Source organism: Ischnura elegans, chromosome 11, assembly GCF_921293095.1.
Source record: "Ischnura elegans chromosome 11, ioIscEleg1.1, whole genome shotgun sequence".
NCBI classification, from domain to species: Eukaryota; Metazoa; Arthropoda; class Insecta; order Odonata; family Coenagrionidae; genus Ischnura; species Ischnura elegans.
The window spans coordinates 38,507,318-38,531,361 of NC_060256.1; the positions used below are offsets into that span (position 1 = coordinate 38,507,318).

The 24,044-nt window shown below is 39.0% G+C and overlaps 1 protein-coding gene across 1 annotated transcript in view; it reads right to left on the reverse strand.

The window, feature by feature from the left end:
• Positions 1–711: 711 nt before the first annotated feature.
• Positions 712–24,044, reverse strand: part of LOC124167764 (C-1-tetrahydrofolate synthase, cytoplasmic-like) — a 45,415-nt gene continuing 22,082 nt past the window's right edge. Inside the window, exons 7-14 of the mRNA XM_046545778.1 lie at positions 23,605–23,822; positions 19,727–19,937; positions 17,432–17,580; positions 16,787–16,890; positions 13,184–13,342; positions 12,058–12,184; positions 3,999–4,151; positions 712–2,568 (exon numbers count right to left, since the gene is read on the reverse strand). Of these exons, the coding sequence (XP_046401734.1) occupies positions 2,479–2,568; positions 3,999–4,151; positions 12,058–12,184; positions 13,184–13,342; positions 16,787–16,890; positions 17,432–17,580; positions 19,727–19,937; positions 23,605–23,822 (1,211 nt within the window). The 3' untranslated portion in view covers positions 712–2,478. The remainder of the gene's footprint in view (positions 2,569–3,998; positions 4,152–12,057; positions 12,185–13,183; positions 13,343–16,786; positions 16,891–17,431; positions 17,581–19,726; positions 19,938–23,604; positions 23,823–24,044) is intronic.

Consider the following 24,044-nt stretch of genomic DNA (forward strand, 5'->3'; position numbering starts at 1 on the left):
AGCAATAAACAACTATGTAACTTGTCATTATGTTTACAAATACCATTGTATCACTTCGATTAATTTAAGCCATTGTCAACAATGTGAACATTGCAATTCAATATCAATTGTAGACTAATCCACTACTTGATAAGCTTTAATGATTGTCAAACACAATTTGAAACATGTTCATAATTTATCACTAATTACTGACATCTTCAAAAGTTAATTGCAACTGATTACTGATGGAAGAGTTTGAGGCCAATTAAAACAGCCCACAAAAAAACTGTAAGTTTTAACCATCATAACCTAAAACTGATCAACAATTTTTCATTGACAAACTTTCAACACAGAGAACTCACCCATATTTTGAGCTGATTATTTCATGACAGCTAATCAATCACGTTTAGCAATGATCATTGCTAAATGTGATTTTGATAACATCCAATAATCGTAAATGAATGGAAGTAAGCTTATCCTTGAAAATGATACAGCTCTCATAAAAAGATAAATATCCCCTCATCTTAAATGTCCAAATGGAAAGTTCATATTGACCATGACATCAAGGACTTAGGGCACAATTACACAATCACACTAATGTGGCATACATGTACTTACTAAACACAAAAATGAAGAGCACTACATATCCTATAATTTTCTAGAAAGTAAATCCACTTAATTTCACACCAAGGAGAATGCTTTAAGATGATTATAGAGACAGAAAGTACCTCAAATGATTTCATCAAAATATTTATAATGCTTTAAAGATTTATCATCCTTTCCATGCTTCCAAATTACCCAGTCGAAGTAACATCTTACATAAATTTCAACATATGGTTGAAAGAAGTGAACAGAGCTAGGAGTTAACTGGCCCAAATCACCAAATGGCTCATGAGCTAATTACAATATGATGCTGCTCCCTTATGCATGACTCAACACAATTCTTAAGCATGCGGTCTCTTGAACACTTTAGACACTTCATAAAGTCTTGGTGAATGGTCAAGAGAGGGCGGGACAACGTAAGGAAATAAATAGAGGCTGATTCAAAACTTACAAGCAATGCTCACGGTGAACTTATCAAAGAGTAATTATCATATTATTCAATTCTTAGTTCCAGTTATACACACTTTCTCACAAAGTAGACATGAAATAGTTTTACCAGAATAATGAGCTAGAATAACTGACCTAGATCTGTTTACAGCTGTGCCACTTTTGTACTCTATGCTTAATAACACACATAATTTATCTGATTTTAAGCCCCAAGATATTTTACGAAGAAGAAATCAAACCTCTTTAGTAACATAACCATCTAAATTACATATCATTTTTAAAATATCAGTTATCAAGCCAAATCATTCCCGTAAGTATTAAAAGAATAGAGAGATGGCAGTTTTCCACAGGTTTATTGAGAGTACGACACGTTTCAACCATTAGATCATTATCAAGTACAAACGATTGTATGTACTTGATAATGACCTAATGGATGAAACGTGTTGTAATCTCAACAAACCTGTGGAAAACTGTCATCTCTCTATTCTTTTCATACTTACAAGTCATTCCACTATATTTCACCTGCTACTGTTACTTCAATTTACTCCCATTAAATTTCTTGCAAAAAGCTATCTCCACAGGAAAAATAAATCCCAGCTATTAAGAGGATGATCAATTACAATACAATGGTTCTTTTATTTTTAAATACATCAATGGATTTTGAAAAATGTAGCACCATGATTATCGGAGTGAAAATGTGGCCTAATAACTTCAAAACCAAAATCCCGCTGAAGCCTATTGAATACTGACTCATATTAAAGCTCACCTTATATGTTCAATGACGATCAATCAGCATCATATCAATTTGGAAGATACTTAAAGCAATACCATGAAACATACCACACTGGAAATGTTTTTAGCACATTTAGGTTATCATATGCACAGTAATCTTTCTGGTTAAAGAGGTCTTGTAAGGCAAAAAAACATTTAGTTGAAAGATATGACAACATATAACCAAAAAGGTACTCAAACGAAGCATATGGCACTGACAAATGACACATCAATTTTAAAATGTTGCCCCATAAATTCATAGAAAAATATATGAACACATTTTACAAAAACATTTTTCAATTTGCCAGACATAACAAATATCTGAAAACAATGTGATGATACAATTTTAAAAACATGAGAAATTCGTGAACTATGCAGATAAAATGCATATATTTACCATACAAATTGGCCAATTCCTGTTTCAATAATTTAAACAGCAATGAAATCATTTGTCCTCTACACTGCCTATTTAAAAGCACCAAATATTGCAGATCTATCAGAAAGCATAGCCATGCTGTATAGTACACACAATAGCTGGGGGCTGCCAGTTTTTATGCATACCATGGAGAAGCAAATAACCTCTTCCACCTGAGATGCTCCATGTGAACTCTGCATAACACTGAGATAACCCCATCCATAGCCCAAATCACTGCTCTCCACTATCATTCGCTGGGATCATTAAGATAGTCCAATAATTTCCTCAGTGTCACAATCCAGGTCCATATCATAGATAGCGGGCCTAGTTGATAGTCCAGGCATCTTTGTTATCTGAAATATCAAATGGAACCAACAGTTTAAGCAATATTCTTCCCATCATAAAGAGTTCGAAACCAATTCAATATTTCAAATGGCAATAATGAAAGAATACCCTTTCAAAAATCACTTCAGATTCACTAAATTTTAGCCAAATATTTAAAGGTCTATATGTACTAAACTCTTAATTATCCGTGCACAGATAATCCATGTTACAGATTAGCAGTGCATGAGTTTCTCCCTCCTGTGATATTTTCGACAAACTATATAAAAATTCAAATTGAATGCATAAACACCAGGATAATCCTATTTTAATGCAAGGATACACAAGGCTTCTATTTCCATTAGAATTCTCTCTGACAAAGAAATTATTATATTTACTTTCTGACATGGAATGAGCCAAGTTTTTACGACATCTCCTCTAGTACTGCAGTAGACAATGACCAGTGGAAAAACTCTTTATTTTAAAAACTTTCTTAAATTTCTTCAAACTATAGTACAGTAAAAAAATATTATCAACCTATTTTATTTGTATACATGTATCACGTGCTCAGGCATCACTTGGAGGAACCACAAATCTAATGTGCAAAATAAATCACCTATTAATGTCCCACAAAAACTATTATTGTTCCAACCCTCGGTTTAGATTAGTACATAGTAGTTATTATCAAGGTGATCAAACTGTTCACCCGAGCCATGAGTGTGTATAGGGGGCTCACAGTGAATCATTTGGTTCCCTTGATCAGTGGTGCAGCGAGGGGGGGTTTTGGGGGAACTAACAAAGAATGCAACAAAAAAATGCTATCTCACACAAAATACGACGGGATAAGCTGTTAATCATCAGTGAATGTATTACAAACAATGCCTACGCATCAGCTAGGTAATCTACCAAAAATACATCTGCATTTATCAATGTGGATTTATCTTTGGTACATGTGATGGATCACTTGTACATATTTACATTGCTGAATGATAGTGTGAATTGGTGACTGACAATTACGAAACTGAATTCATGAAAGAAGATGTGAAAATGTAGATTAATGTCCAAAATATAAGATGATAACAAGAGCCCCAATGTCCGCATTTGAATGCTTCAATGCTGTGGCAGTCTTAACGACGAGTGGACAGCATTGATGTTCAGACAAATTTTCAACACTGCAAAGTAATGCTCAGGTCAGCTCAATTGGACATTCTAGAGCATGGATGTTTCAAAATGGTACGATTTAGCCACTGATACAAAAAATATCAGTTTAAGATGAGCTCTAAACCCTGCTCCGGCATGGCACCAATCAGTCTTGTACCAGGCCTTGACAACCTCTTATCTCATCAGGAATGCACCTTGATTCATTTTGTACGTCCTGAACTCCTTCAGTCAAAACGAGGAAACCATGTTGACTGGTCCAAATTATCCTCCCTCCCACCATCAAAAAGGGTTTTGTACTCACCTCTCCAAGCAGAACCACCAAAAATCCAGCACCAGCTGATAACGTTACATCCCTGACCCGAACAGTGAAGCCTGATGGAACTCCTTTCAACGTTGGGTCAGCAGAGAGAGATAAAGGGGTCTTAGCCATACAAATTGGTACTTTATCATACCCCTGAAACAAAAAATACTTGTAGAGCCAAAGTAAAGTAAAAAGCATTGAAAGAACAAAAGACGATGAGGTAAGAGGTGTTGTCAAGTGTGCCCGTCCCGATGTGTCCCAATTATCCGGAATCTACTGTATACAGTGGAACCCCGATCTATTGTTCCCGCATTGATCATTTTCCCACATTCATCGTTCGCTGTCCCTGGTCCCAAAAAAGTCCCATAAAGCTAGGTTTACCCCTGCGAGAAATTGCACGATTTTTCTGTCTGACTATCAAAATTGTAAAATTGTAAGTGTAAACAGGCCAGTGAGCAGTGTCGGTACAGCTGTCCCAAGAAGTGCCGCGAGCTGGGCGGCGGAGTGTCTGACACTTCGATCCGCAGGTCTAAACATGAAACTTAGCTCTACCAATGTCTCGCGCTCGCACTGTCGCCTGATCACACCGTGGGAGATATTTCCCGACAGTATTGCGGAAGTTGGGCTGAAGTGTGGTTGTGTTGCCGCTCGAGTCTCCAGTAATTTGTTGTTTATTGTGTCGTGTTGTGTTTTGTCAATGGATGAAGGGAAAATGGATGGAAAATCCCCTACAGCAAAGTAGCTAGAAATGGTCCGACTTGGAGACAAAAAAAACGTATTACGTTATATGAAGAGAGCAAAATATTGTGGAATGTGACACTGAAATATTACAGAAACCAAGTGAAAAATCAGGAAGCTTTGCGTGACATTAGCAAGAAGAATAAATACATCAGAGAATGATAAGAGTCACCTAAAAATTGTAGATTGTATGACAAAGATAGTGCATAAATAGTACACCTCCAAACATATAGCTATGCATGGTACCATATCAGCGGCACAAATTTTCTCTGAAGTAGATTGGGATGGACAATTTTACTACTTGACAAGCACAAGCTATTCTTATGAATTTGAAGCAAATTATAATTGAACTTCCATAACTTCCGAACGACAACTTTAGGAGAGATGCAGTTTAAGACATTTTATCAAGCATTCAGTGGGCTATAAACAGTGTAGCCTAAATTTAATTGGAGATGTTGGAGATATTTTTTTCCAAATTTACCCCTCCTCCTTACTCTCCCACAGACCTTTTTCATCTTAATTGGCTTCAAAGCTCCCAATTCTGGAAGCCAATTGCTGCCTGAGTCACCTATTGGCCCCAAAGGTGAGTAACAAATGACTCTCGGGAATTGGTATTATACCTTCATTAGATTGAAATATTAGTAATACCCTCGTAATTCAAGAAATAATGAGACCAAACACCATGTATTTCTGAAATTAATTAAGCATTTTAAGAGAGGAAATTGTTAGTAAAAGACGAGGCAGACGAAACTAGATACCCTCGCATTTGAGCTTCTCCGCAGTTGATCCAACATTTTTTCTGGTAACAATATGAGGTAACAAATTATGACATATGTACTTAAATCTCTCTTGTCAGATTCACTTACAAAGGGATATCTCAGGATATTTTGTTACACAAGCATTGATCGCGCTTCACCCTCGACAATCGGCTCAGCGTGAGTTCCGAACTTCACCTCGTATGAGTGGTGCCGTATTTTCCTGTGTTTACTGACTTAAAGCCAGTGTTTTCAGTGTGGCTTTGTGAAGTCTGGTGTCATTTTTATTACTTTAATTTTTATTCGTCTTCCGACCATGGCCGTCCCGAAGAAGCAAGTGAGAACTTAGAAAGATCGTCTCAAAATAATTGAAGAAATGGAAAAAATCTGGGGGGAAAGCGAGTTGACATTGCAAAACGTCTCGGGTTGTCTACAAGTACATTAAACTCTATAATAGCCAAGAAGAGTGAGATTTGAGAGCAAATAGACGAATGTGGAAGCACATCCAAGAAGTGAAAGACTGGCAAGGAGTCCATATTTGCCGAATCGGAAACTTTCTTCAATTGGTTCCAGCAGGCACAGGAGTCTAATATTCCCGTTGATGGAGTGATATTAAAGGAAAAAGCGAAGATTGTAGCCACTCAATTGAATGTTGAAAATTTTAAGGCTTCCAATGGCTGAATAAGTCGATTCAAAAATCGACATGACCTTGTATTCAAGAAGCTGGCGGTAGAGAGTGCAGAAGTAAATGCTGAAAGCACGGATGACTGGCTGGAAAGTCTGCCATCGATTCTGGAGGGCTACGATCCGTGAGTTGTGTATAATGCAGATGATTCTGGTCTGTTTTTCAATGTGCTTCCAGATAGAACATTGACCTATAAAGGAGAATGCTGCCATTGCGGTAAATTATCCAAAGACAGGCTAACAGTTTTGCTTTGAGTGAATAGTGATGGCAGCGACAAGCAAGTGCCGATTGTGATAGGGAAATCGCCAAAACCGAGGTGCTTCAAAAACATACGAAAATTGCCGACAAAATATTACGCAAACAGTAAATCATGGATGACGACAGAAATTTTTATTTCGTTCCTCCATGCATTACACGCGCAGATGGGGGGCCAAAATAGAAAAATTATCCTCTTTGTGGATAACTGTGTGGCACACCCCAAAGACACATCTTTTTTGAGGAATGTTAAAGTGGTACGGTTCCCAGCAAACTGTACAAGTACGCTCCAGCCACTTGACTTAGGGATTATGCGCAGTTTAAAAGCACACTATAGACAACATCTCGTACAAAAATCTATTTGTCTTATGGAGTCAGGAAAGGCAATGAAGAAAAAACTTAACGTACTTGAAGCACTCCACTACATTATGGCAGCATAGAAACAAGTGAGCCAGCACACTATTCAGAATTGCTTCCATAAAGCTGGGCACCCGATACCCGATTGATAATAATGAACTTGCAGACGGTGATGTTGATGATTTTGGTCAAGACTGGGAAGAACTCTGTAGAGCCCAGAAATACAGTTTTCAGAGTTATGTTGCAGTAGATCATCATGTGGTTACAAGTGGCACTGAAACCATTGAAGAATTGTGCGAGGCATCAGTGGCGTAGCCAGGGGGGGTCCGGACCCCCACCCACCCCAAAATATAAAATCACAATTATTTTCCTTAATAAAAGAAAAGAAATTATTAAAAAATCATGAATTTACAAAGTATTTTTTAACAACTGAAGTTTTTTCGATTGTGAAAAGTGTTCAAATTAGTTTAAAACCCATAACTTAGTATCCTATTTTTCAAAAATTTTCCCCCCTAGTTTTGGACCCCCCCCCCCCCCTGATCGAGATTCCTGGCTACTCCACTGCGAGGCGTAGACATCTACTGGGGCTGTAGAGGAAGTACCTCGTACGCCTAAGTAACGTACCTCGATACGCCTTTTTCAATGTCATATTTTAATGGCAATCGCAATGCCGAATGCTTCTCGGAATGGGTACGGTTCCATGTCATGGACCATAGTTTGATTGTATTTTTCATGTGGTACATTTAACATTCCTTACATAATTTAAAAATAGCAACCCCCTCTCCATGAGCTATGGTGGTGTAATGATTATAGTTTGATTATCCATCGGGGCAGGGGCAGATCCAGGATTTTGTTCTGGGGGGGGGGGGGCACAAGGATACCTCGTAATACAAAATGAACGCAATGATAATGGGACGTATTAAAAATCTTGCATATATTTTAAGGGTCTGGGGGGGCACGTGCCCCCGTGCCCCCCTCCTAGATCCGCCAATGCATCGGGAAGGCAAGGGTTTGCGGCTCCGTGAAAGCGATGTATTTTGTCGTCCTCAAATAGATCATTTTTGCCCGGCTTCAATATACATAATTTAAATTGTAGCAAGCCTACGCCAGAGTAGAAATTTTTTAACATCGTAATGGCTTTAGAGTATTGAAGCAATCTTATTCCGAATGCAGAGGTAGGAAGACTACACTAGAAAGTGTTGGTCCCCACAGGCACAATTCGTCTTCGGAACTCCGTCAAAAAAACAGGCCTGCAACACATTTCGGAAAAAACTTCTGAAGTGTACAAGTTTTGACGCAAAGCATGCGTATTTTAGCATGCTGTTGAATTTCGGTGATGAGAGATGGTCGTAATGCGACTGCCGAATCCGTCGCAGTGTGAATGCCGAGACAGCAAGCAAACATTTTTTAGCGAGGTGTCGCATTCCTTAGGATTATTGAAAGAGATATAAGTCGAACCAAGTATATGCCCGAAAGTTTTACATAAAATTCAAATATTCCTGTAAACAACTACATTCCTACATGAATCCTTTCTAGAATATCACTATTACGGACAAAAAAAACCTGTTTCCTGCCGCATAGGCAACCGTGCCAAACATTCCCGTGTTCATCGTTCATTTCGTCCATCCCCTTGAAAACGATAGATCGAGGTTCCACTATAACCATAATCAGGAGATTTAGAGATAGGACTTTTCAGTTCTATAATTCGTGGTTCCACCGGTTCTTGAGGTTAGATACTTTACCCATGCCAAAGTACCAAATTAATTAGAACCCTGCTCACTCATTGGAAGTGTTGGTATATATGCACAGTGAGTCCTCGTTCTACGTCACCCCGTTTAACGTCATTTCGCGATAACGTCACGAAAATTTTGAGACCGTCATTCGTTTATCGCGCCTTCGCTTCGCGATAACGTCACGTCTTTTAAATTTCGCGCGAGAAAAAAGGCGAAGTGGCAGGCGTCGCAGGTTGTTCGTTTTGTGGGCGGTAATACTGTCAGTTTATAAAACGTGTAAAACGGTGTGTATATTGTTAATTGCGATTACGGTTTTAGCAAATTTGAGCATCGGAGACATTTCCACGAAAATGTCCAAGAGAAGTGAATCTTCTGAACCAGCGGGAGAGAAAAAAAGGCGGAAAACTATAACTTTGGAGCAAAAACTTGATATTGTCAGACGAAGTGAGAATAAAGCCACTTCAATTGATATTGGAAGAATTTTAGGCTTTCCACCGTCAACAATTAGGTCAATTTTGAAAGAAAAGGAAAAGATCAAAGAGTTTGGAAGAGTTGCAACTCCCTTGGGCGCAAAACATTTATCACGAAATAGAAACACCGTTCTAGTGGAAATGGAACGTTTGTTAACGTTGTGGTTTGAGAGTGAAGTACAAAAAAATCAGCCAGTTGATTTGGCTAGATTCCATAGAAAGGCATTGGCCATATATGGTGACCTTACCAAAGATACACCTAATCCGGAACCTTTCACGGGTAGTCGAGGGTGGTTCGATCTCTATAAAAAGCGATCTAATTCGCGTGGTGTTGAGAAAACGAGTGGCAAGGCAGCCAGTGCTGATGGTGAAGCTGCCAGCGCATTCGTTGAAATGCTTCGAGAAATTGTTGAGGAAGGCGGTTACTTACCTCAGCAAATATTTAATTGCGATGAGACTGGTTTATTCTGGAAACGGATGCCTTCTAGAACATATATCTCCAAGGAGGAGAAGTCCATTCCAGGTTTTAAGATGGCGAAAGATCGTATGACGATACTTTTGGGGGGCAATGCATCTGGTGATATGAAACTGAAACCAATGCTTGTGTATCATTCGCAGAACCCTAGGGCACTTAAAGGGATGGCAAAACATTGCTTGCCTGTAGTTTGGAAGGCTAATAAAAAGGCTTGGGTGACACAGTCTATCTTCAGTGAATGGTTTAACGACCATTTTCTTCCCGCCGTAAAACAATACTGCGAGCGAATGAATCTTTCCCATAAGATTTTGCTCCTGTTGGACAACTGCCCCGGTCATCCTCCCAATATCGGCAATGACTGTGAGAATGTAAAAGTTGTGTTCCTACCTCCGAACACCACATCCTTGCTGCAGCCCATGGATCAGGCCGTCATAAAGACCTTTAAATCACACTATCTTCGTCGGAACTTTGCGCAGGCAATGGGTGCAGTTGAAGGGGAGTCTTCTGTAACTCTTCGCGAGTTTTGGAAGTCATACAATGTGAAAGACGCAATAGAAAATATTTCTAACGCATGGAAAGATGTGAAGTGCTCCACAATGCAAAAGGCGTGGGGAAAGGTCTTCCTGGCAACGCTACTGGTTTCGAAGGGTTTGAGGATGAGGAACACATACATGATGAAATTGTTGGAATCGCGAAGGACCTGGGCCTGGAAGTTTCTCTCGATGATGTGGAGGAGTTGATTTCATCCCACGGAGAGGAATTGTCGACAGAGGACCTTCAAATTCTTGAAGGACTGAAGGCTTTGGAAGAGGCCAAGGAAGATTCCGGGGAAATGGAAGCGAAGCAGCTTAGTGCAAAAAACTTAAGTGAAGCCATAAAACTAATTGAGAGGGGAATAGGAATTTTCCGAAACTGTGACCCTGACTTTGAGAGGAGTTCACGTGTGTATAGGGCTATTGAGGGTGGTATGGCCTGTTACAGGGAACTCTACCGCGACAAAATGAAAGCCGCCACTCAGAAATCCCTCGACGCTTATTTTTTCAGGGCTACCAGTGATGTCGCCGATTCCCTTCCATCCACATCCACGCAAAATGTGTAATATAAATTTTCTAATGAAAACATCGAAGTAAGAATCCCCGAGCGCACTTTTTCACTTCAAACATGGTTTCTTCTCAATTTCAATTTTTGTCGAAAAAAATTTCAAAAGTGTAGCTTGTCCTTCAACTTCTGTACAGTGCTAAAAATATTTATGTGTTACAACGGAATTAAAATGTTTGAAAAGGTTCGCTTTTTTTATTCCATTCTCACCTTGAATCTTTTATAGTTACGCTGTGCAAATCCCACCAGGTGGCATTCTTAGGTAGGTGCGCCGAGTTTACTTCACATGATGGTTTTCAGGAACCTAAAAAGTGATTTCAAGGCATTTTTCCATGTAGAACTCGGAATTTTTGTCGTCACTTTTTTCACCGTGTTCACAATAATTTTGGTTCCTGTTACTGCGACGATGTTTCAGCAATGATGATGCCCAGGCGACGCCCGCCCGCCTCAATTCGCAATTAAAACCATCTCTTCGATTTCATAATCCCAGTTTGCCCGGCCTCGTTCATTTCCGACATTTTGATTTCGATCCTGACCGGTCCGAAAAGAAATTCTCGTAGCGAACGTAGCGCATATGGACCGGTGCTCCGGAGCACCGTCTGTAGCGCCTGGTAGCGGAAGTAGCATTCATTGGACCGCACCCCATAGCGAAGCCGAAAAGCAAATGCGGGAAGATACAAAAATGGAGAAGGATTTACGTCACTGCTGCTATTGTCGTCGATGAAGACAGGAACTCGTATTTATGCCATAGTTTGGCATTCCCATCGTAAAAAATGCCCCAGATATGATACACTAAAATTTTTTCGCATAGGAATTGTGAGGTCTAGGAACCGATATTCACTTTTTACATTGTTTCTTATGGGATATTATGCTTCGATTAACGTCATTTCATTTATCGTCACATTTTTAAGGAACGGTAAGTGACGTTAAACGAGGACTCACTGTATATGTGAATGCAAATTCCATGCTAATTTCTGTGTGTTATCATGTGCATTGTTGTTCTGTTAATTCTTAATAATATAAGTTTCAGTGTGTGCGAATCTTTACAACGGAGAATAAATGTTCTTTTAAGATTGAAGTAAAAAATTAACTTCCATCTGGCCATGAAAATCAACCCAGTAAAACAGGAAGCTCAAGCTTAGCAAGTAAACCATAAAATGAAGTCGTTAGGCACACTTATGGCTCAGCTGATGAATGAATGACAATATAATTATGATAAAAATGTGATTCAATCATTACAGCTACTCTCTATAACTCACTAGTTAGTTGCTTGACTTTTGTACATTACCCCTAGAACGCATGTTTTTTAGAAACACATCACTAGTTAAATTCAAGGACTGCAAGTACACAAATGTTATTACATACAAACATAGAAATGATCCAGTACTCTTACTGCTAGCAGTAAGTTGTCTTTTGTAATACGATAATAATTCGATGGTCTCAAATATTAAGCAGATTCTGAAAAACCACTAAATCAAACCATGGGAACTCACCAGTCTAGTGTACTGCTTCATTGATTGCTGAGCCTTCTCTGAAACTTCAACTTTATCAGCTCCATATATCTCTTTGGCTATGATTGTGATCTTGTCCAAAATTGGCTTATCTAAGTCATAAAGGAACCTAAAATAAAAATTAGTCAATCTTAAAATTAGAAAGTTCCAATAAGGAAAATTGTCTGGTGAATTACCTTAAATAATATAGAACATTCTCACCACGACAAATCACATACTATGTACCACCAACTGATTCAAACAAAATATCTAATTGGAGACTTACAAAATTCACAAATGCAATAATACAAATTTTAATGTGAATTCAGACGTTTTACCTATGAATGACAGAATTTCATTTTTATAGTGTTCTCAAACTATTTAAACACAATTTCCCACATTCAGAGCACTTCATGATATTATGTCAGTACGTACACTCTTCCCAACATTTTTTATGCAGCTCTATTGTACAACAAAATAATTCATAGAGATCATGAAAGATAAATGTCAAATAAAACAGCAAATTCATTTCATTAATTCATATTAACCTTGAAGAAATTCAGTGAAAACATGTTAAAAAAACAAGCAAATGACAGTTTAGAGTTGCAGATGATGACAACGTAGCATACCCTGCAAAAGAGATATTGGGTGATTAGTTGATTGATTGTGTGATTGGGTTGTGATTGCCCTCAACAGTCCTCCATTCACAGGGATCATAACAACTCTCCATTTTCAATTACCCTGACTTTCCTCTGATTTCCAGTAAAAAAAATTCATGACTTAACTTCAACAGCAAAGCAGAGGCATTAACAGATTTTACGGAAAAATGCAACACGGTATATAGTGAAATCAAATTGAGTCATCATCATCATCACTGATCAACAATCTTAAGTTTGGTTCCATAAAGTAATAGGAACAAAGACGAGTATTGCCAAGAGGGTGCTACCTAATGCTGCCCAGCCAGGATGGGCAGAACAAATATCAAACATTGATTTCATGGAGGTAACAGAGAATTTAAATGAATCAGCAGTTGTGGATAGTCCATGCACATGGTTGAAACTGGGAATATGAATGCTTGAACAAATTAAAAATGAAATCTGAGGCAATGTAATTCAAGGAAAATATTTACTTGAATTTTGATGGCTGTTGACAGGCCTCAATCACAGCATCAGCCAAATCAGCTGCACCCTCACTGCCACGGGCCCAGTTGTCGCAGATAACAGCTTTAAATGCTCCATTCTGAATACTTGAGGACTTTACGAGCTCCAACTCAGCGTTGCTATCAGACCTGTGGCAACGCAGACGTCTCAAAATTATTTTCATCTCTCCCATGCTTAAAAAATTCCAGAAAGACACATAAATTTTAAAATTAAACAAGATAAACCCAGAAGATTTCAACATGGTTTTTGGTACTTGAAAATCTCAATTATAAACATTAGTTACATTTTATTCAAGTTAAAAAATCACCCTGAAGATAATGCAATATCATTGAAACTGACTACAATAAATTATTTTTAAATTCTGATAAATTGCACCTTTCCTTTTTCACACCAGTAAAACTTGAATTTCTAGTGATGTAAGTATGTACTTGTTCACATGACCAGGACTACAGCACAACTTCATGCAATGCAGCACATACAGAAGTCCTCCAGAATAACACATTACACTTTATGCCCTTGTGTCTGATGGTATAACATCAAATACATGTGAATAATAATAACATGTAATGCATCAAAAAAAACTAGCAGAGAATTTTCTTAGAGGCTAAGCAGCATAATCATAGCAATACCATATTAACGCACGTAAGAGACTGTAAGAATTAATTTCGAGTGTTATTTGAGTTGAGTCGGAGAATGTTGATGTGACAATTGGTGGGAGAGGAACAATGAGGCAAGTGATGGTGGACGGAGATTGTTGTGGACGGTAGGCAGAGAGGGGGAGTTGGATTGTACGAGGGTCATCCAGAAAATAAGTTCCATTTTGGTGTGTAGATCGCTAGAGGCACTTTTTGACCAATGTGGCTACATTATACAAAAGAGGGGAATCTTCTGAATAGAATGAGAGGGAGATAGGCTCAGTAGTCTTGAAAACAGAGTCACAGCAACTCGTTGAAATGGGGTCCTCGGCGTCGCGTCCCGCCACCTCGGTGCCTGTTCTGTCTCGAGTTGTTGTGCGCGGAGTGATTCAATTTCTTCATGCTCGTGGATTCAAATCGGTTGAAATTCATCAGCAGCTTGTTTCTGTGTATGGAGAGGGTGTAATGAGTGAATCAATGGTGAGGAGATGGGTTCGTGAATTTAAGGCGGGAAGACATTCACTTGAGGACGAAAGTGGAAGAGGCAGACCCTCAGTTGTCACGGACAAACTTGTGGCAAAAGTCGACAGTGCTGTACGCGAAGATCGCCGTTCCACTGTGGACAAACTCCATGAGTGTTTCCCTGAGATCTTACGATCCATCATTCATGAGATTGTCTCGGAAAAACTCGATTTTCGAAAAGTTTGCACCCAATGGGTTCCGAGAGAGCTGACGCCCGAACACAAGTCACAACGAGTGGCTGCAGCTCGTGAATTTTTGGGCCGCTACAGAATTGAAGGGGATCCTTTTCTCAAGACCATAGTCACTGGAGATGAGACCTGGGTGTCGCACTATACCCCAGAGAACAAAAGACAATCCATGCAGTGGAAAAACACCACCTCCCCAAGTGCGAAAAAATTCAAAGTTGTCAAGTCCACCAGGAAGATCATGGCCTCTGTTTTCTGCGACCAAAAAGGGATCCTCCTGATTGATTTCTTGCCTCAAGGAGAAACAATTAACGCCTCCCGGTATTGTGAGACTGAAGAAGCTTCTTCGGGCAACCCAAAACAAGAGAAGAGGAATGCTGACCTCTGTTGTGTGCCTTCTCCACGACAACGCAAGGCCTCACGTCGCTCGATCCACTACGGAACTTTTTGATCAGTTCGGTTGGGATTTTGTGAAGGAGGGATGAAGGAGGGATTAGCCGGAGAACGTTTCACAAGTGACGAGGAAGTGAAAGAAGCAGTCACCAACTGGACCAAGGTGGTGGCGGGAAGCTTCTATGAGGAGGGGATTTCAAAGCTGATTTCTCGGTATACGAAGTTTATTGAGGTCTCTGGAGATTATGTGGAAAAATAATACATATTGTCAGAAACGTTTCCTGCAAGTTTGAATTTTTTTCAATAAATACTCGATTTAAAAAAGAAAAACGGAACTTATTTTCTGGATGACCCTCGTAATAATCATGGCGTGCGGATGTGTTTTTGCTCCCGAGTTTTAAATTATAAAACTTGTTTATAAAGTGTAATAAAATTATTTGTTAAGTTAGAAGTGGAAAAATGAAAAAAAAACGTTACAAGACGAACCCCTCTTTTGAGCATCGGAGCTGTAGAAAATAGTTTGCCACATTTTTTATCCTATCACGCAGTGTTGCAGACATATGCCAGGACTTTCGAAAGTTATCCAAATTTCCATTTTCAATACTAAAAATTTATGCTACATTTTTCCAGTTAAATTTACACAATATTTATGGCGCTCGGAGATAAATAGGTATTCACTTGTAGTAGGGATGGGCGGTTATGAGGAAAAAAACCATTGTTAGGTTGCCCAGTATTTTGAGTGAGTGGAGTAATTGAGTAAGAAAACCTGATTTAAAAAACTGTTATATTCAGGTTATATAACCTGAAGCATTGCATATTGCAAATATTCGACCTTATAGAGCAGTTCTTAAGAATAAACTATTGCATTTCGAACCTCGACCTGCTTCTTGCATACCATTCATCCAAAAATCTGGTCGGAAACATGAAGTACCTAGATTCTCCATCAGAGAGAGAGCAGTGATTCAATTATTTTGCCCTTAACCTAGCACTCACGATGAGAAAAACCAAAATCAGTCACTTCACAAGGAGATTTTTCATCTGTTGTAGAAGGAAATAACCGGATACCCTTTAGACTGTGCAGAAAAACTATACATACCAGGTCATTTCACCGGCAGACAAGAAGCGAGCACTAATTAGATTTTATGCAGAAAAACTATACATACCAGGTCATTTCACCGGCAGACAAGAAGCAAGCACTAATTAGATTTTATGCTCTAAGCGCATTTAATTCTTAGGTTTTATCAGAAAATAACCAAGGACCCTTATCACTGTTAAGCAGAAAAACCTGTCCAAAAAAGTTATTTGTCAATTATGTGAGCGGATATAAGTAGCTTATCCAAGAGTCCTGCTTGTCTATTTATTAGATTACCGATTAAAAATCGGTTATTTTTCAGCACCAGTTAAACTGAGTATTAGGTTATTTTTTGGCATTGCCGAAATATAACCTGAGAGAAATAATCTGGCTCCTACTTTCTGCACTCTCTAGGGAACCGTTGGAACTACCAGCACTATTTGCCGCTGCCCCACGGCCCCCTGACTGCAGTTTTCCTGAGGTTTTTATTTCCAGCTGCAATTTCTGGGAAAAAGGTGCGTCTCTAATATGCGCTTATATGGTAGTTAAAGAATAAAGCTATTCTAATGATGCTACCCATTCAGACCTAGAAAATTAGACTCACTACTTCTATTCATCTCAGCAGCTTGACAAGAGGAAAATCTAAAATATAATTATGAAACTAACCACATAGACTTAATTCAATTGCATCGGTGAATTCAATACATTTTTAAAAAATATATTACATAAGTACGGTATTTAAGATAATTAAAATCAATTACTAACTGGAATCCATTCACAGCAACAACAACTGGAAGACCATATTTATTTCCATTGCTTATGTGTTTATACATATTCTGAAGCCCTTTGCTCACAAGTTCTAGATTTTCCTATGGTGAAAAGACAGCATAAAGTGAGGCTCTTCATAAAAATATAAGGGGTGATTATAAGTTCAATGAAATGATATTAATAACAAAAACACATAAAAAGTTACCATAATATCCATTGAAGAAACTACTAACAATTTTTCCTCAGAGTACAGCAATTTTAATGTATTGCATAACATGTAAGGGTTATATGAATGAGAAATAACCATGTTTAATGAAAATTCCATGCAACAGATCAGTTAAATAGGATATTAAACGTGCAAAACAAAGATTAACTTGGTAGTCATTTTTCCTTCCCGTACTGAGTAAAATTTGGGATTTTCAAGATATTAAGCACTGGTTTCCAAGAACCACACATCAGTAGCTATGCCAAACCACTGCATGATGTAGGAAACAAAATTTTTTGACACCACATAACACAGTTATGCCATACATAAGTTGCCCAGGAGGCAGCTGCTGCATGATGCAAATCTAAGATTGTGCAGTGCAATCATTCAATTTACTAAGATACTTTAATCATCCATGAATAAGAGCTGTGATTTACCTCAGTGTATTCCTTGGGCAATGGTATTCCTGGAACGACAGCAGGACCACCACCATGCATCTTCAAAGCCCTAACAGTGCTCACAAGCACTATGGCATTGGGCACTAGCTTAGAGAACCTGCATTTGATGTCGAAGAATTTCTCCATCCCTGAAAACATATGCACATCAATTTCAGAGGTCAGTTTTAAATTTTGTCAACAATTGCTTAGAAACTGAATCATTTTGGGAATTGGAAGATTAGCTGGTAGAGCATTTGGTGAAATATCAATGGGCTTAATCATCAGCTGAAAATTTCATGAAACCATTGACTCTTGCCAGTGGCTCACATTTGTGTGGTAATACCCCTGGTTCCCTAGACAAGTTTCAGAAGATGGCCATTACAAGATTTGAAAGGAAATGCTGAATAGCGGTCCCCACTGGGACACCATATGCGTTAGATGTGAGCATAAATGTATGTTGAATGTCATATTTTCATCCCCATACAGTTTATTGTATCCCAGAATGAAGCCACTAAACAAAGATTCAGCATTTGAAAGCTCTTCCTGTGAAATAGTATCTCTGAGAAGAATGTGATTTCCAGCAACAAGCAACTTAAGATAATTAAAATATTTTTGGGCCAGAAAACCATCCAAACAGGGCAAACAGTAATAAAGAAGGAAACTCCTCCACTCTTTGCATTTCCAGTGAGCCTGCTGTTCCACTGACTGCAGTCGTCTCAAAATACACTGAGGAGGAATAATAGCCATGAGACGAGAGTTAAACAATGAACTGTCCGTAATGTAATATTCCTTACCATGAGAAGAGGAATTGAAAAATAATCTGTGGCCTTGATTATAACTCCTGCCAATATAGCGTGCATATAATCAATTACGAACCCATCCACTATTTGAAATGCTGGAACACTGAGTAGGGGAATCATACCTTTCCAACCTTGAGTTAATTCAAATGATTTATTTGCACCCACATTAGATGTCTTTTCCTGCATTTCATGGGCTTTCAACATTTTATGGCTACCGCCATGCACTACCCAATCCACCCCCCTTGTCTGTCGACTGTACACGGCAAATTAGTAAAAAAAAAAGCCGAAATCAGTCCAAATTATTTGAGAAGTAATGGCAAATTTTCAAATACTTTTTTAATGTGACTACAAATAAATTAAATGAACATATTTGTTTGAGTATTTGAATTTGCCCGCATTGAGTGCATTATGTAGTTCTGAGTTGTTGGCGCTACATGCCTTAAGTGATCAGCGCCACTGAGGCATTGCGTTTTTTTTGTACATTCTTCTACATCGTCCGCTCTCGAGTCAGACACCTACTGCCCGGCCGAGAGCGAACATGCGGAGCAACTAGAGAGAATAAAACCAGCTGCCGGAGAATTTCTTTGCTCATTCCGTTTTACATGGAACATATTACTAAGTATAATATGAGAAAATAAAACTTTATAAAAATAGCATTAAACAGGGTATCTTTCTTTTAGGTGAATTAAAAAGTGTCTATAAATTGTGGCAGGGGTTCCATGACAGTGCTGCCAGTACATAAATTCATCAATGTGTTCTACCAGTAAATTGCTGTGTAAAACCTCGGTAAGGCGACCAAACTGCTTCAGTCGTGACCAGTATCCTTCCACTTCATTGGTACACACACCATCCACACTCTTAAATTCCTTTTTGTGGTTCATGGTATGGTTTGTGTGCCCTAGATGCTTTAACCCTTTGTATGCTGCCCAGCCATCCGTCCATATAACACTTCCCTTTTGGACGTATTCCTCTAATAGGGGAATAATGTGGCCTGGTCTCTCCGTACAGCATAAACTAGTACCCCTAATTTTTGTTGGGTGTCATACATTCCCAGCACCTATTTTTCGCAGACCATTCGGCAATTATATTTTCATGTGTTAACATGTGGTTCCATTGCATCCACAATAATTTCATTGATTCCCTAAAATACATGGATCCACAAGTATTTTAGTGGATCCACTAAAATTGGTGGATCCACAAACGTTAATGTGGATCTACAAACGTTAATGTGGATCCACAAAATTGTTAGTGGAGGCCAAAATCGCCACTATTTGTGGATCCACTTACTGTGGATATTTACCCATGGGTAGCACAAAGCTAAGTTTCTATCAGCACCTAGCCTCCTTTTATTAATATGCAATACTGCCTAAAACTTGTGAAACAAAGTCACCATACCTTGAAATGGCTTTCACTCTGAGGGTAAGAACTTTCGAACAAGCTATAAACTGTGCTATTCTCATGTGCTAGACTCATTATTGTCATCTTGATCACTCACCAATATCAGAGCCAAAGCCAGCCTCGGTCACCACATAGCCATCCTCTCCAACCAGTTTGAGGGCAATGTGGTCAGCAATAATGGAGGAGCACCCATGGGCAATGTTGGCAAAGGGGCCTGCATGGACCAGAACGGGAGTGCCTTCAAGTGTCTGCATTAGGGTGGGCTTGATGGCATCCTTCAGCAAAATAGCCATTGCACCTGTAGCACCCTGTGAAAGCAAACATGGGCCCACCCATTAAGTCACCTAATTATCTAATCAACTGTATCCATATGAAATTTATAAATCTGATTTAACAGAATGTAATCAGAGAAAATAACTCCAAATTTCCAACATAAACCTCTCAGCTGCAGGGAAAGTACATGTACGTGAATTTGCATCACTATATGAAAACAAACTTGTACATATCTCCACACTTCTAGTCTTGCCTTCACTCTCCACCCCTTTTTGTCTTTCAACCATAAACTCTTTCCTTCTTACCCAAGGGAGAAATGGCAACCAACCCTTCTTACCCAAGCTAGTCTCTCCCACACTGCACTACAATGAGTCATGAACTTTCCCCCAATTAACATCCATACACCCTAGCACTCTCAATTGAATTGGCTACATACTGTATTTCTCCTAATATAGTCCCCTTCTGAATATAGTCCCCCCTCTAATTTAGACGCCTCACTTTTGGGAAAAAATTTAAAAAATATGCTTGAATATAGTGCCCTTTACTTTTACCATGGGCACTTTTGGAGAAAAAGGGGGGCTATACTTGGATAAATACATTATGTATAGTGATGGGTCGGTTCGATTCCTCGATTCTTCGATTCCTCGATTCTCGGCCAAGAACCGGAATCGAAAACGAGTACTTGCCAAGGCGAAAAATCGATTCCGATTCCAGCAGTACTTCAAACAACAAAATATACGACCGCATTTCCAACAGTCATTTGAATTTTCGCGCCACGTAATCGTAATAACAAAACACATATCTTCTTGGGATGTGCGAGTACTCGAAAATTCAAGTCGATCGAGCAGTTGGTACTCGACTCGAGCGTTTCGAGTAGCATTACGGATGTCGAGTCGAGTAGTTAAGGCTACAGAGCTTTCGAGGCTAGTAGGTCCAGCAATCTGCCGACAGGAAGCGCTATCATGAAACTCGTGTATTAATGCAGTTTTTAAAGCCGATAAGTCATTCTAATGCCTTGGCCTGGTAGTTTCAGTCTGCCGAATACACTATTGTTGTTGTCGATGTAGGCGCCGAATACCTTTACGCCAGCCGCGGCGGCCGATCGTCTTCCTAGTTCCTACCCCGCGCTAACTGGTCCGAAATCGGAAAAAGCTTGAATAAAGTCCAAAATGACCTTTTTGGGGATAAAGACTGCAAACTCAGCGTAAATACTCATAAATCATCAGCAAATATTGATTTATATGCCATTTTACATAATTGCGAACCTTTAGTGAGATACAGAGGCCCAAACATGACCAATTTTTCAATGCCACACGAGATATCGTTTTTCCTCAAAATCCTTTGAATTTGTCCAAGTGGTTTTCCGTTGATATGAGTTTTGTGGAATAAAAAACGCAATATCCCTTTGATCTGGTGCTTTGCCTATACTTTCAATGACTTTTGAAGATTTTGGCTCTCATCTGTCTGGTTTTACAACGCAAAATGGCCGACCCGTTTTTCACGTGGAATTTGACATTAAGTAGACATTATCTTTCGTTTACGAAAAATATAACTCGGAAAATTTGAACCACAATATATAGGAGAGATTTTTAAAGAGTACTAATTAAAAATCTTGGAAAAAAAAGTCTGCGACGAAGGAAACAAGAGCGATTTTTCAATCGCGCGTCAAAGCTCAGCTACACGCCGCGGACCTCTGAGGCTCGGTAACTGGGGCCGATTTTTAAGTTTTTTAAAACATTAGTCCTGCAAATCGTCATTTAAAGCATGGATAATCGTCTTCATTGACTTAAAACAATAAACTGAGGATGTTAAAAAGGATTATGTATAGATCGACTAGACCATTTAGCGCATTACTCGAGTGAAAATACTAAGGATTGGATATTTTTCGGAACCATCCCGCGCGTAAGAAATATGCCTCGGGTATTGAAGTAAAGTGAAGAGATTAAGTCAGCATGCTTAAGAGAGAGAAAAATGAACTGTTTCCGTGAAAGGCAACAAGCGATACCCTTTTTCCCTTTCCACCCCGCCGAGGAGAGTCGCACGGTAGGGGGAGTTTTCACCCCACAAGGCTCTTTTAGCCTTTTTTATTACTGCGTCCGTCCGATGTAATATTCATTTGCAGCGTTTAGTTTCTTTCTTGAACTTAAAAAAGCAAGAGATTTTAAGGTTGATTGAATGACGTGAGAAGTATAGCATTTTTTTTGGCTCTACAAAACTAAAGTTTAGTTCTATAGTTGTTCGCTTCGTCCACTTGAATTCCATTAAGATTCAAGATCCAACAAATCGTTGATATAATTTTTAATAAAAATTCCAAAGTCTCCAAAATCTTGCAATTTTGGTGGGAAAGTACTTGCCCAATAACACACCTGTGTAGGAAAAGGCAATTTTCTGCAGGAATTAATACTGTAACATGGAGAAGTCAAAACTTGCAAAAGATTTGGCTGAGCATGTAGAATAATTGGATTTTCTGCTTGAGAATTTGAAAGGGCCAAATATTACATGATTCATATACGTAGTATGTAATCTTTATTACAGCTATGAAAATTCCTGTACTCAGGGCTCTCCCTTGTAGTTTGGATATATATATATATGTTGTCGACATATATGAGTGCCAATATTCTAAAGTAATACCTATCATGTAACACCACTTTTCAGGTATGTTCTGTTTTGAAATTTAGCTATTATATTTTAATTACATAGCAATGATATGAAAGATTCTTTTGTCAACTGACTCTTTCACAGAGTAATATTTAAAAAAGTAGTTTTCTTGTTGCCTGGAATTAATTGATATTTTTCTTGGAGCCTATGGCATCAGAATCGATGGAATCGGTATCGGTAGAATCGGAATCGAAATGTCAGAATCGGAATCGGGATCGGAATCGATAAAATTTTGGAATCGACCCATCACTAATTATGTATTAACATGTTCACTATAGAACTGAATATTCCTTAGTTGACACTGCAGTGTGACCCACTGTGGTCAAGCATAGGGCTTACTCACATATGACCGCAGTCACTATATACTAATACTGCAGTACCTCAAAAATGTAGCACACCCCAATTCCAGAACTCATGGCTATTCATTTCTGGGCTTTCACAACTGGAGTATTAAACAGACTCCGGTGTCAGAGCAGCACCTCCTGGGAGTGCAACTCAGGTGAAATCACACTCACTGAGAATAATCACACTTGTCCAATCCCTGGGCCCTTAACCTGTTAGGGAGTACGGCAGGGGAAATGACGACTAGCAAAAACTATTTAAAGGTGTTAACAAGTGTATTTAAGGCTTAATACATATTTCTTGACATGTGGTTGACAATACCGACGCCACACGCACATAAACCATAGGATACAACACGATGAACAAATGAATGTCTAAATGCAGATTTAGGATTCAGCCGCTGTGGCACTGCTCTGTGGCACACAATACAAATCACTGGGAGCTGTTGGATTACGCAATCATTAAAAACAACAGTTTTGACATTTATAACTGCATCTCATTAAAATTGAATTTTTAGTGCCAAAATGACGTAAAATTTATTACCAGGCATATCATTTTTATTTTTCCTAGATTTTGCCTGAGGGGGAGGGGTCGCCACCCCAGGCCATACCATCCCTCCATAAGGCATATTTCTAGTTACGCCACTCATTTAGATAAGGATTCCATGAGAGCAAGACATTACAAGAGGAATGGAATAATTACCAAATCATCAGCAGTCACAGGTGCACCTTCATGATTCAGTGCCACTACTATTTTTTCCAGCCGATCTTTCATGTCATGGCAGTCATTGGCCAATGCTAGAATAGCCATTATTTCGCTAGCCACAGTGATCGAGAATGATGTCTCCCGAGTGTGGCCTTTCTCTGCACTTGATTGGCCAATAGTTATCTTCCTCAGAAATCGGTCATTTGTGTCCACCACTGATAAGAGAGAAAAATTTCACATTAGTGACTTCATCCCTACTATTCTGCACTTTGAGAAGAAAGGACGGAGATCAGACGCCTTGGAAGAGCTGGAAATTTTAAGCCAGAGGGACTCATACCTGGTTAATGACCACCTTTACCCTTCTCGCTCCCCCTCCTCCACTTTTCCACTTACTCATCCACCCCTCCACCCACCCCACCCACAGTGATGCCTAAACT